Below are 14,408 nucleotides of genomic sequence, written 5' to 3'. Positions count from 1 at the left end.
GAGCCGCATTGAAAATGGTTCTTTATTTATAGGAAAATTGGAAAGAGGGTTTTGTTTTGTTTTTAAATCAGCTAAGACCCAAGTTCAGGTTCACAAGCCAACATTAACCCTCCAAGCAAACAAGGGAGCTGTGATTCTTTAGAAGTTAGCAATGTCAGGGGCAGTGGGTAGGAAATAGCATGGCTAACATGTTCACAAACATGCACATCCAACTGTGCATCTAATCTACATGTGCAATTACCATGACTTTGCAAGGGATCAGGAACACTGCCTGTGTAACTGACCAGCTGGAAGTGCCACGGGTCAGCTGTGTGTGAAGTCCTGGTAACAGTGTGTGCAAATAAGGTGCACAAGTACACACACCTTTCAGAAACTGTTGGCCTTAAGGTTTACTATTATTTATTAATTGCATTACCACAACACCCAGGACCCCAGTAAGGGAGCAGGACCGCATTGTGCAATGCACTATACAAACACAGTGTATGGTTACAGATTGATGTCAGTCCAAATCTTCCTAGACTCAGGGACATGTCATTTCTCCACTGCTAATTTCATTTTATGGTCAGGTGTTGCAGCTCACCAGCATGATCATTCCCATCATCGCGGGACCTTCTGCAAAAGACTTAGCCCTGTACCTTCACCACAGGGACAGCGACAGAAGCATCTGCACTGCCCTCTGCATCCTTCTTTTCCTCATCCATATTCGTATCTTCAGGAACAATGAAGGTGAAGTGCTTGAGAGCTTCTCCTGCCACATGAGCCATCCGCTTCTCTGGGTACGGAATCACGGAGAAAAAGGCGGTTGGAGGGATGGGTGGCCCTGAGGGACCGAGCCCCAAGCTGTCCAGGATCTAAGCCATGAGAGAAAGCCTTTTATTAATGCCTCATTCATCATTAACAAGGCTGAGAGACTTTCACAGAGGTCACGGATTCCATGACTTTCTCGGACCTCTGTGATTTCTGCAGTGGCCCATGTGGCTGATCCCAGGGCCGCCTCAGTTGGTCAGGTGGTCCCAGGCAGCTGGTCCCAGGTGCTGCCCTGGAGCAGCAGTCCAGGAGCAGCAGCGGTACCCCGGGCCGCGCCTCCCTCCGGCAACAGTAGCAGCGGGACCCCGAGCTGCCCTCTGCCCGGAGCCACCCCTTACCCTGAGTAGCAGCGGCAGGGCCCCGAGTAGCCCCACACCTTGGAGCATCCGCAATGGCACCCCAGGCTACCCCCCACCTGGAGCAGCAGCGGCAGGGCCCCAGGCCGCCCTCCACCCTGAGCAGCAGCAGTGGCATGCCAGAGCCCCTCCCATCAGAGCAGCAGCTGTGGGAGCCCTTCCAGAGCACCTAAGGTTTAGTCAGGCATATTAATATAGTACAAGTCATGGACAGATCAGGGCCAGGACTTTCTGTTTATTGCCTGTGACCTGTCCATGACTTTTACTAAAAATACCCATGGACTAAATCATAGCCTTAATCATTAACCTCCAACTCTTTCCTCTACAGAGAGGAATGGAGTGTTAAACTGCTGCCCAGGAGACAGGTGTGACAGTGGGTTCTCTGCATAAGTATAGTGGGAAAGCCCCAGAGCATTGCCAGCCTGTGGAAATCCTTCCTGCATGACTCTGGGAAGAAATCTTTTGCATAGTCAGTTACCTGGGAAGAGTTACAGAGGTCAGCACTGTGGCCCCATGATCTGCCTGGCTCTTGTGTCATTTGCCACTAACTCTGTGGTGCTGATAATTCCATTAGAAAGGAGGAGCCAGGATGGCAGGACCAGAGAAGAGGAGAGGAGAGAAAGTAGAGAAACACAAGGAAAGAGGTTTCAGAGTAGCAGCCGTCTTAGTCTGTATTCGCAAAAAGAAAAGGAGTACTTGTGGCACCTTAGAGACTAACAAATTTATTTGAGCATAAGCTTTCGTGAGCTACAGCTCACTTCATCGGATGCATTCAGTGAAGTGAGCTGTAGCTCACGAAAGCTTATGCTCAAATAAATTTGTTAGTCTCTAAGGTGCCACAAGTACTCCTTTTCTTTTTACAAGGAAAGAGGATGGCAGGAGAATAAAAAGGAGAAATAGGAAGAGGAGGAAAAGAAAATGAAAGTGGAAGAACAAAGATGGGGATAATACTGGATAACACCACTTAGCACTTATTCAGTCTGAGGTGCTTCTCAGACACGCAGCACTGAACCTTTATTAATAGCGGGAATCATCAACCCCAACCGGGGGAAACCAAGGCAGAAAGAGGCTATGTGATTTGCCCAATCCTCATTAGGCTCAATCCGGTGAGGTGCTGAGCTCCCTCAACTCCCACCACCTCCCAGCAGGTGCTTAGAACCTTGCAAAACTGAGTCCCCAGTTGCAGAGCCTGGAGGCTAATGTATGTAACAAATACCCATGCATTAGAGCTTTGCCACTGCAACCCTAGGCTGAGTGAGCGCTCCAGAGCCCAGTAACACATGCTCTCTCTCACCATGTGAGACAGTGGTTTTACCTGCTCTACTTCTGGCAGCTTGCCACTCTCCAAGATCCTCTTCCCACTGGAGTCCTCTGAGTTCAGTACCTGGAAGTCCAAGCATGGCACCCCCACGTCTTTCTTTCTATCCTGGTCTTTGTCTGCTCCTTCTTCCCCTTCTCCCTCCAGCCCAGACACCTTAGAGTCCTCCAGTGCCTTTAGCTTTTCCAGGCGCTCCTTCTCAGCTCTCTCCTTTTCCATCCGTTCTCTCTCGGCTCTCTCCTTCTCCAGTCTTTCCTGACGCTCCCTTTCCCTGTCCTTCCGGCCCTTGCGGCCAGATGGAGCCTGACGCTGATCTTCTGCTTCATGCTGGGTCTCCTCGAGGCCTGGGGGCGGCAGTTGAACACCCTGCACCCGGTCCCAGAGTGACAGAATCTGGACAATTTCCCTCTGTGCAGCCTCATAGACTTTAAACCTCTGCATCAAGTCCTTCTCACTGTCACTTACCACCTCCTTTTCCATTTCCTCCTGCTCCGGGATTGGGGTTGGCATCAGCCCTAGTGGCAGGACGTCTGGCAACATGAGTTTGCTCCGCTTTTTCTTGTCCTCCTTGTCACATGCTACAGAATCTGGACGCTCTCTCACAGACACTTTCCTCTCCACCCCTTCGTTCAGCCTGAGGTCCGACCTATTGACGGTGGAGATACTGGCACCCTATAAGGTCAGGATTATGGAAAAGGAAGGGAACATTTTTAAGTACTAACTCAGCTTATTATTTGTATTACCGTAGCGCCTAGGAGTCATGGGCATAGACCAGGACTTCATTGTGCTAAGCACGGCAAAGACACAAAACAAAGATTTGGGCACTGTGCCGAAGAGATTCCAATTTAGCTTATTTCCCACAACAAGTGTGCAAGGGCTGTTGCATCCCCTGAATGATGATATCCTCAGCATCTCTTAATGGGAAGGCTACTGCTTTCTCCTGTGCCTGAGTTCGAGATGCCAGCAATGAGGGTAGTGGTTTGGACAAGCCCAGGTTTCTGACCAAATTACTCTGTCCTGCAGGAGACTTCAATTAAGTCAATGTGACCCTAGTGAATGTACAGACCTAGCAGCATACCCTGAAAGTAAAGTGATTCTGGCCCTGTGTCATAAACATACAGCTAAGGGTAGCATAAAATTACCTACAAGGGGTTAAAAGCTCAAATAACCTTGTTGGCACCTGACCAAAAGGACCAATAAGGAAGAAGATCCTTTCAAATTTGTGCTCTCTTTGTTGTGCTCTCTCAGAACAGAGAGAGGGACCAGGCAGGAAAAAAACCTCTCCTAAAATCCTACCTGAAATAAGCATCTAAGATTACAAAAATTGTAAGTAAAGCAAGGAAATGCATTAGATTATCTTTTGTTTTAGCTTGTGAATTTTCCCTAAGCTAAGAGGGAGGTTTATTCCTGTGTTTTGTAACTTTAAAGTTTTGCCTAGAGGGGAATCCTCTGTGTTTTAAATCTATTTATTGCCCTGTAAAATTACCTTCCATCCTGATTTTACAGAGGCGCTTCTTTTACTTTTTTCTTTATAATAAAGTTCTGCTTTTAAGAACCTGATGGGTTTTTAGTGTCCTAAAAACCCAAGGGTCCGGTCTGTGCTCACCTTGTTTACCTATTTGGTAGGTATATTATTTTCAAGTCTCCCCAGGAAAGGGGAAGAAAGGGCTTGGGGGGGGGGGAAACATTTTAGGAAAACAGGAACTCCAAGTGGTCCTTTTCCTGAATCTTTGTCTAACTCATTTGATGGTGGCAGCAATACCGTCCAAAAACAAGGAAGAATTTGTGCCTTGGGGAAGTTTTTAACCTAAACTGGTAGAAATAAGCTTAGGGGGGTCTTTCATGCGGGTCCCCATATCTGTATCTCAGAGTTCAGAGTGGGGAGGGAACTCTGACACCCTGTCAGACCATAGTGGGAAGCTGAACATTATCCAGTGCTTCCAGCCCAAAGCTGTATGAATCTATGGCTTACCACGAACAGCAGATCAGATGTCACCATGCAAAATGAGCAGAAAAGGTCAGCTGTGGGGACTAAAAGCACATGCACTTTCTAGGTCAAAACCAACCAGTGCAATTGCACCTGGAAATGAACTAGAACTCAGTGTGGTCTATAGAGACCAGGGGTCCTATGCTTCAACTGGGAAATGCACGGACTGAGAGAACACAGTGGCCGTGCACGAGTTCAAGTTTCCCAACAACCTTCAAGAACAGACCCATGTAATATATTCATCACAAGCTACTGATTCCCTGGCCTAGCAAATTACATGTGATTGAACCTCCAGCTGCTTTGGTGCTGGCTTGTGTCCCATGACAGGGTCAGTGCAGAGGCAGAGTTAAACATCTTTATTAGCATAAGCACATACCTGTTTGCCTCCCAGCTGGCTTTTCTTTCCCAAGGCCTCATCTTTCTCTTTTCCAGAATCCCTCTTCCACCGCTTGGTCTTCTTCCTCATCTCTTCTTCTTCTCGCAAACGCTCCAGTTCCTGCTGGTGCTTCTTTTCCTCAAGCTCTCGAGCCAACTTCTCCAGCTCCCTTCAGTAAAGCAGACAGAAAACTCACTCATCATAAACTCTCAGCCCTGCCGCAGCCCTAAGAAATCTATGCTCTTAGAACACCAGTCTGAGCTTGAGGCCTTGCTCCATAGATTCTCAGGCCAGAAGAAACCATCAGATCATCTAGTCTCACCTCCTGTAGTCTGCAGAGCTTCCAGATAATAATGCAGCCATTCACTTGGAAGTCCACACAATATATAACTGAGTTCATGTCAATTTAAAAACAAACACATTGATTTTTCTTCTTCTTTTTGGGGAAACAAAATTTGGCCTCAACTGAGGAAAACACTCAAGTATGTACCTAACTTTAAGCATGACCCTGAGTCCCACTGACTTAAATGGGACTTAAATACATGCTTAAAGTTAAGCATATGCATAAGTGTCCCTACTGAATAAGGATGATTATCTGAATCAGAACCTAATTCTCTATGTCACACCCCTTTGGCTACAGTTAATATTTATGGCCAGTGTCACTATGCATATTAAGTCAATGAGAGGGGTACTATGCAAATAACATTGTAAGGACTTATCTACTGTGAAAATAACAGTGAAACTGAGCCAATATAGTTCATATGTAATTTTCAAGGACTAGGGGGAGCTCTCTGTGTCTCTAGAAGAGTTACAGTTGAATTTTCAGTGTTGTCCTTAATTTAGGGTTATTAAAGCACAATAATACATAGTTTTATCCAGCACTTTTCATCAGCAGGTCTCAAAGTGCTTTACACAGGAAGGTCAGTATCATTATCCCTATTTTACAGATAGCGAAACTGAGACACAGAGAGGGGAAGTCACTTGCCAAGGTTACCCAGCAGCCTAGCCAAGACTAAAATTCAGGTCTCCCGAGTCCCCATCCAGCATGCTATCCTCTGGCCAACAACCTACACAATGGGTAAAAGCAGGAGAGTCATTTGGGCCTTACGAGTCTCCTACTATGTGAGAGCAGAGGCTCCATCACCTCTTGTGAGCTACTCCTCCCACTTCCTGAACCACTGAGGAGAAACAGAACTTCCTGCTGTTGCTTCTGAGCTACTCTCTCCGCCATCCCACTAACCCCCACTCAGAACCATGACTCCTACTTGGTAAAACCAGACAAACCAACTGAAAAGCAGGTAGTGCCAGTGCCTGGCGCAGGAAAAGAAACAACAGGCAAGCACAGAAGTGTCCCACGTGGAGGGTGGAGCAGCATTCCCAGGTGGCTGTCCAGGGACAGTTCACACACCTCTTCTTCCGCTCCCGTAGTGCTTGGAGCAGTTCATTGTCAAACTGAATTTTCTGCTCCTCACTGAGAGCATCGTACTCTTCCTCATCCATCTCCTGGAGACGAGCCTTTTCCCTCGCAATGGCGTCTTTCTGTTCCTGTTCTGTCATGCAGCCAAACAGAGAAATGTAACAGCTGAAATCATAGCTCAGTGCTCAGGACAGGCCCTCCACCGGAGCCAGCTTGTGCAGTGACCCAGGGTCACACAAAGGTGTGTGTCCCTGCTCCGATTAGCAGGCACTGAGTTAGGTGCTGGGGGGGAGGGGCATACATCTACACTGCATTGTAAGCCCAGAGCTTGAACTCAGGCTTTACCCCCCTTCCATCCACACACAAATCATACTAAACCAGGGCTCAGACCCAGACTCCCAGGACACCATGGGGGTGGAGGGTCCGAGCCTGAGTCAAGCTGGGACCTAGGGTTCAAGTCCTCTTGCTTTGCAGCATAGATGCAGCCCCACTGGACTCGTGCTCTGGGAATCTGCCAATAGTATCCCACAATCCCATGGGTCAACTCTCTGTTACCTCTGAACTGTGAAGTTTCCCCACACTGCACCACGAGCGGCCATGTTTTGGGAGAGCGCTAGGAAGTCTGGGAGTTGGGTGGCTGGACTGGAGCCCGCATAATGCAGTGTAGACATTGGAGCCCCAGATTGGGGCCTAGGGTTAAACAATTCCTACCCTGGGGTTACAAATGGGTGTAGCCGCTCAAGCTCTAGGTTAACAAACCCTGGGTCTGCTGACTTGAATTCTGCCAGCCCTGGACTTGCACTGCAGCGTACACAGATCCTGTGAGTTCTACAATGCTGGCCCCACAGTATTTTGTGCATTGTGAAGCTGGATCCTGGGGCAGCTTTGGCTGTAAAACTATAGGTGCTAAGGGAGAGAGGGCAGCAGGTTTTACTCACGTAACTATGTGAATGTCCCATGAGACAGCAGGAATCCAAAGAATCCATAGGAGAGTCAGACCTACTTGATGATCCTAATCCAAGTTGCATAGCTACCCCAAAAACAGAGCTAGAGCTCAGATTCGTCCCAGGCACCTGGACTGTGCCGATCTCTTCTATGAGAATTTCTATTTCCCATTTCAACTGCTGGTGTCCCCAGCACACTACAAGGCTCTGAGAATACGCCCCTAAAAACAGTCCACCTACACCCTGTTTCCCTGCCAGTCTCTCAGCCAGGCCTCCGCTGCTCTGCCATGGGCTGCCTGGCAGTGACTGCCCAGCATCTGCCACCACCTGCCAGGACAGCCTTCCACCGATGAAGCTCGATTTTTTCTTTCAAACAAAGCTGTATCCCTTCTATGTCTCTGCCCAAGGACAAAACACCCTTTCAAGTGCTATTTAAAATCATGTGAATACAGGTGTGAAAAGCTGCAGTAACTCGTGTGAAATGACCAAAAAGGGGAATCCTGGTTGTTAGCTTGTATTGCTGCCTAGATATGGTGATAGGTACTCTAGAAATTAGGGCTGGTCGAAAAATTTCTGTTCAATGGAAAACTGGGTTTAGGACTAACCAAAACATTCTGAGAAAAGTGTCTGCTTTCTGCAGGAAAATTTAATTTTTGTCAAAAATCCAAATTTCCGAACATGGATTCATAGATACTAAGGTCAGAAGGGACCATTATGATCTCTAGACCGACCTCCTGCACAGCGCAGGCCACAGAATCTCAGCCACCCACTCCTACGAAAAACCTCTTCTATATTCTGTCACAGTGCTTCATGGGAGTTGTAGCTTGATTATCTTGTGTCCCCATTTGCCTTTAAGGGACAGGATCCTGAACTGGACTACATCTCCCATTATGCACCACATCCAGGGATACCCCCGATGCACTGCCTCCTGTCTCCAAAAGGAGAGATTGTGATGCATCATGGGAGATGAAGCGTGACAGGGACCCTGGCCTATAAAGGAGAATGGGAGCACGAGATACCTTAGCTACAACTCCCATGATGTACCACGGTAACACTTCCAAATTGAAATATTTTGGTATCTGAATTTTCACCCCCCCACCCAAATCAAAATTTTCTGTTGAAAATACAGATGAAAACTTTTTTTTTTGTTTTGGTCAAAATTTTCTGAGGTGGAAAAATTCCCCCAGTTTTCTGACAGCCACTATTAGAAATGTCTAGACAGACACACAGACATGTTAGAGGTGTGAGTGTCAGGGGGTTCACAGAAGAATCCTTCTCACCTTCCTGCTCTTTCTTGGCCTTCTCCCTAGCCTTCATGGCAGCATAATCCTGGAACAGGTTCACCATGTAGATGTAACACCGATTGTTGATTGCTTTGAGCAGGCAAAGAAGAGCAGAAGGCATACTGCGGGCAAAGAGTGTCTCTAGTCCATCAAACACCACTCCCCGATAGCAGTCACTCAGCTGTGAATGTGGAACACAAAGGACATAAATCCATCCTAATGGGTACACAGTATTCTCATCAGCAAATAAAACTGCTCTGATGTAAAAACATATTAGCAAGCACTATCCTCAAATGTCTGAAATAGTCACAGATTCTAAGGCCTGAAGGGACCACTCTGATCACCTCCTCTGATCTGCACAGCACAGGCCAGAGAAGCTCACCCAGTGACTCTTCCATCAAGTTCAAAATTTCTGGTTGAGCTAGAGCAGATCAACAGCACATCTGCACCTGTTTTTCTTTTCTCTGCATATTTCTCTCTCTATGCCCCTTACTGCCCTGGTTGTCTCTCCATTGCCTTAGGTGACAGGGTCAGGCCAGATGGCTACAGGAGAGTGTTCCTATTGGGATCCGGGCTTTGCCCGCCCACTGCTAAAGGATTCCCCCCACTGCCTAAGAGGGGGATCTACAGGACCTGGACACCAAATGAGCATGGGGGACAACTAATGAAATAACAGGGACAGGAGTGTGGTCAAAGGGTCAAACGAAGGGAACTGTACAGGGACACCAAGCAGAGAACCCCGGACAGTGCCCACTGCTCCTCAAAGGTGTCAAGGGATTCAGTGGATGTCGCCCAGAGGAACTCTGCCCAGATACGTGAATGGACCGAGGATCGGAAATAGGCCCCACAGTCACAGGAGACTCCATCAGCCAACCTCCTCACTCTGGTTTTATAGATAACCATTTTAGCCAGGGCCAGGAGAAGGTTGACCAGGAGGTCCCATGACTTTGTGAGGCCGCGGATAGGGAGTACATAAATAAAAAGATGAGGAGAAAAGTGTAACCAAAAACGTAATAAAATATTTGTGAGGAGCCGGAATAGGGGCTGCAGCCTGGCACACTCCAAGTATATGTGTGCCAGGGTTTCCCTCACGCCGCAAAAGGGTCAGGTGTCTGGGACTGGGGTGAACCGCACCAATTACACGCCCGTGCTCACGGCTCCATGAAAGAGCTGCTAATTGATATCCACAGCGGGCCTCAGGACCAAGGTGGAATATAAGCTGGCCCACCAGGGCTCCTCACTCTCCAAAGGTGGCAAGAAATCCCATTATTTTGTATCAGGGCAGGATGTGAGGGTGAGGATGTAAAGGGTGTGGAGCATGAGTATGTATGGATGTTTCCTTGGCGCGGTCTGGAAGCAGACTGGCTGCAGCTTGTGCAGCCAGCTCACGGTGAAGGTGCGGGGGGGAGGTCGGTTGGATCCACGGGACAGGGGCCCAATGAAAAGGTCTGGCAGGCCTGGGGTGGAGGGTGGGCGGGGCATGCCCTCATGCAGGACCCGGTCGAGGTAAACCCGAGCAGCAGGCGGCAAAGCGGCCTTCACCTCCTGAAGTACGCGCCAGAGAGTACAAGGTCTGGAGAGCACCATGTGCTGAGCGAACATCAGGGGATCCAGCCAGTCTCCCCAGTTGTAGTCCAGAAGGTCTCCGACTCCTGTGACGTCTGCCAGGACCAACCTCCGGTGCACCGAGTGGGACTCCGCCACCTGCACACGAAGCTGGGGGTTGTGTAGCAGGGGCTCTGCAAGGAGATCTGCCCCCATGGTGGCCGCCATGGACCTGGTCATTGAAAGCAGTTTCCAGGTCCAGAGGAGGTCCTGGTAGAAGACCGGCAGCCTGGAGAGGTCTGGCAGAAGACCTCTCAGATGGAGATAAAGGAGCTGCCAGTCGTATCAGAGCCCTCGGAAGTGGTGCAGGAAGGCGTGCGCCAGTATGCTCCACTCCGGACTACCTGCACCATAAAGGAGCCTCCGCAGGGCCTGGAGGCGGAAGACATGGACCTGAGTGTGCAGACACTTCAGGCCCCACCCTCCCTCTTCCAGGGGTAGATGGAGAACCCCTGCAGGGACCCAGTGCAGTCCTGACCAAAAGAACTCCAGAATCGATGTCCGGAGGTTGGCCAGGAAACCCGGGGCCGGGACCAGGGTGTTGAGCTGGAACCAGGGCATGGATAGGACTAGTTGATTAAGCACCAGCATTCTCCCTCGAAGGGAGAGGCACTGGAGTAGTCCTGTCCATTTCCAGAGCCGCTCTATCACCCCGCCCTCTAAATTCTGCCATTTCTCCGGCGAAGAGGGATGCGTGGCAGAAAAGTAAATGTGGAGATAGAGCAGCAGACCCGCACTCCACCGGATGACCTGAAGCGTGGGTGGATGGGAGGGAGCTCGCCTGCCACCAGTCCCCGACCACCAGGCCAGAGCTCTTGACCCAGTTGACCCGGGTGGAGGAGGCTGCCGAATAGATGGCCTGGCAAGCCTCCACCCGCGCCAAGTCACCTGGGTCCTGGACCATGAGGAGCACGTCATCAGCATACGCCAACAGGACCAGCCGCAGCTCCGGCTTCCGTAGCACCAACCCCGTCAACCTTCTGCAGAGGAGACAGAGGAAGGGCTCGATCGCCAGAGCGGACAGCTGGTCTGAGAGGGGGCACCCCTGCTGTACTCTTCGCCCGAGGCTGACCGGTTCGGTCAGGGTTCAGTTGAGCCTGATCAGACACTCTGCAGAGGTGTACAGATCCCGGAGAAAACTCACAAACTGGGGTATGATGCCAAACACTTGCAGAGTGCTCAGGAGAAACCTGTGGTCCACCCTGTCGAACGCCTTCTCCTGATCCAAGGACAGGAGGGCGAACGACAGACCATCCCTACACCCGAGTTCCAAAAGGTCCGGGACCAGATATAGGTTGTTGAAGATGCTGTGTCCCTGGATGGTGTAGGTCTGGTCTGGGTGGACCACATCCGCCAGTACGGACCCTAGCTGCAGCAAGATTGCTTTTGCCACGACTTTGTAGTCCATGCTGAGGAGCGAGACGGGACGCCAATTTCGTAAATCGCGGAGGTCCCCCTTCTTCGGCAATAAGGCGAGCATGGCTTGCCTGCACAAGAGAGGGAGAACCCCGCTCTGCAAAGACTCGGCCCAGACGGTGACTAGGTCTGGGCCGAGGACGTCCCAGAACACGCGGTAGAACTCCACGGTCAGCCCGTCCATGCCCGGAGATTTATTGGTGGGCATGCGACGGAGGGCTTCCGAGAACTCGGCCAGAGTGAGAGGCAACTCTAGCCGGTCTCGGTCACCTGTGCTGACCATAGGGAGCTCCCCCCAGAACACTCTGCAAGCATTAGAATCAGTCGGATCTGGGAAGAAAAGACTTGCGTAGAAGGCCCTGGTTCTCCCGCACATCTCCACCGGATCCATGAGGGGGGTGCCGTCTTCTGCCAGAAGGCAGGTAACATGTTTCTTGGACTCACTCCTTTTCTCCAGGGCGTAGAAGAAGTGGGAGCCATGATCCATCTCCTGAAGGAGACGATGTAGGATCGAACAAAGGCGCCCCGGGCCCAATGATCTTCGAGGGCCCGGAGCTCCTCCTGCTTCTCCTGGCATGCTCCGCAGAAGGGTGGATCCTCGGGGCTGGCGGCCAGATGCCTCTCCAGCTCTAAGACCTCCCGTTCCAACTGCTCTATCGCTGCATCCCTCCGTCGGCTGGTGCCCCAGGTGTAGTCATGGCAGAAGAGCCGGGCGCGCACCTTCCCCAGGTCCCACCACCGCCGTGCCGAGGGAAAGGCACACCGCTGCCCTTGCCAGGCCAGCCAGAACTCCCGGAAGGACATCATGAAGCCCACGTCCTCCAACAAGCTGTTGTTGAAATGCCAATAGGCCGGCCCCAGCCTCTCCACGCAGAGGGAGGCCGTCACAGTGGCTAAATGATGGTCAGAGAATGGGGCCGGCCGGATGCTGGAGGAATGGGTTCGTGAAAGGTGGAAGCATGATAAATAAATGCGGTCCAACCGGGAGTGGCGTGACCGATGGGCCTCCACCTGGACAAAGGTGAACGTTGAAATGTCATCCAGGTGGTGGTCACGCCAGATGTCCACCAGGGAGCGGTGTTCAACTATCTTCCGGAGGACGTCCGCGGTAGCCGGGCACTGCTTGGTCCCCAAGCAGTTCCGCTCTTCGAGGGTGGTGTTAAAGTCCCCTCCCAGGACCAGGCACTCGTGAGGATTCAAGGTGCCGAGGAAGGCGGACGTCTGCTGATAGAATTGCAGCCGCTCCAGGTCTGATGTCGGGGCATAGACGTTAATGAGGTTGACCACGAACCCCTCCATACGGGCCTGGAGGTGCAGCAGGCAGCCCGGCACAGCCTCGGCAACCCCCAGCACCTCAGGCCATAGGTCGGGGGACAACAGGGTCACCATTCCAGCCATATGAACTGTGAGATGGCTAAAGTAGATCCTGTCCCCTCAGTCTAGCTGCCAGCTGTCTTTGGCGGCCGGATCCATATGGGTCTCCCACAGAGTACCACCCCCCACGAAGGAAGGAGAGCACCTGGGACCTGTGAAGACCCATCCTACAGCCCTCGGTGTTCAATGTTGCAAAGATGAGCGGTGCCATGAGGAGGGCTGGGGGGGATCCTTGCTGGCAGGGACACTCGTGGCCCCCATTGGGCCATGCAGCAAACCGTGACCTACCCCGTAGGTGAGCAACAAGTCATGGAAGCCACAGACCTGCTGGTAGGCTGCGGCGGCCTGCTTCCCGGTCCTTTTACCCTCCCCCATAAGAGCCCTTGCAATGAAAGTCCCCCCATTGCTAGAGAGCAATCTGTACCTTGTTGGGGGAGCCACGGACGTCTTCTAAAAACTCCCGCAGCTCCTCTCGCAGCACATAGGGGGGTGGGGTTACTGTCTCCTGGTCATCACCTCATGGGGCCCTTGGTACCGCCCCATGGCCCACCAACATGGGCAGGCAGGCTGCGGACCCCCGACGGGGTGCCCGATGGGCTGGCACCACGCGGCCCGCCTCGAATCCTGGGGCAGTAGGGGGCAGCGGAGAGAAAATAGCAGCCCCTAGTGGGTCGGGGCAGGGAAACACAAAGGCCGCTCCTTGGGGGTCATTTGCTGGAAATGGGAAGGAGACAGCCCCAGGGGTGGCAATAACATCACGGGAAGTGGATGGGATAGGGACAGGGTCAGCATCAAGGGCAAGGCTGAGGTCAGGGACGGGGCAGAGGTGAGAGTCTGGGCTCCAGAAGCCAAGCAGCTGGGTGGTGGCACCTCCTGGTCAGGCTCAAGGGTGGGGGGGGTGGAGAGGGGGCTCTCAGTGATGCCGGGCGCAGGCTCTATGGTGGGTTTGGCAGCCGCGGCAGCAGGAGGTGGACTGTCTTCTGTAGGGCCCCCGCCCGGGAAGGAGGTCGATTGCTCCACACCAACGAGGGGTGCCCCTGGTGGCTCGAGTCCCAGCCGCATGGCACTGACCGTCGCCTCAACAGGCTCGGCGGCCGTCAGCGGGGTGCCTTCTGCGGTCGGCTTGATAGAGGAGTCCAGGGGCTCCTCGGAGGTGGGAGCGGAAGCATCGGTTAGTGGGAGGGAGCATGTGGAAAGGGGGGCTGGAGTGAGGTCGCCTAGATCAAGGCCCGCTGGCAGAGAGTCATCCTCCCCCTAGGTGACCGGGGTCAGAACCAGGGCCTCGATCTTCTCATATATGGAGGAGAGATCGCTTTTCACCATCCCGGGGTTCTCCCCGCCGGCACCCGAAGCGACGGTCGCCTCGGGACTCACAGGGGCTTCAGATGGTACTACACCAGGAGGGGCTCCCTTGGGGGCCTTAGAGGGGAGGGTCTCCCACGGAGGAGCAATATGACCCTCCGGTGTTGCCACGTCTTCCCCAGCTGGCACCGGTGGATGGAACACTCCCGTGGGCAAAACGGAA

General features: G+C 52.1%; 1 protein-coding gene across 4 annotated transcripts in view; it reads right to left on the bottom strand.

Annotated features, from left to right (window-relative positions):
• Positions 1-14,408, bottom strand: part of HYDIN (HYDIN axonemal central pair apparatus protein) — a 450,179-nt gene that overhangs the window by 86,936 nt on the left and 348,835 nt on the right. For 3 of the 4 annotated variants that reach the window (XM_043494938.1, XM_038368829.2, XM_038368830.2), the window contains exons 43-47: positions 8,486-8,669; positions 6,253-6,394; positions 4,845-5,013; positions 2,479-3,153; positions 636-851 (exon numbers count right to left, since the gene is read on the bottom strand). In XM_043494938.1, coding sequence (XP_043350873.1) covers positions 636-851; positions 2,479-3,153; positions 4,845-5,013; positions 6,253-6,394; positions 8,486-8,669 — 1,386 coding nt within the window. Of the gene's footprint in view, positions 1-635; positions 852-1,674; positions 1,722-2,478; positions 3,154-4,844; positions 5,014-6,252; positions 6,395-8,485; positions 8,670-14,408 lie in introns of those variants that run through there. The other variant, XM_043494937.1, reaches the window with a different exon arrangement.

This window comes from Dermochelys coriacea, chromosome 12 (assembly GCF_009764565.3).
Source record: "Dermochelys coriacea isolate rDerCor1 chromosome 12, rDerCor1.pri.v4, whole genome shotgun sequence".
NCBI classification, from domain to species: Eukaryota; Metazoa; Chordata; order Testudines; family Dermochelyidae; genus Dermochelys; species Dermochelys coriacea.
The sequence above is the reverse complement of the archived record's forward strand: the minus strand, read 5'-3'. Positions and strand labels throughout refer to the sequence as shown.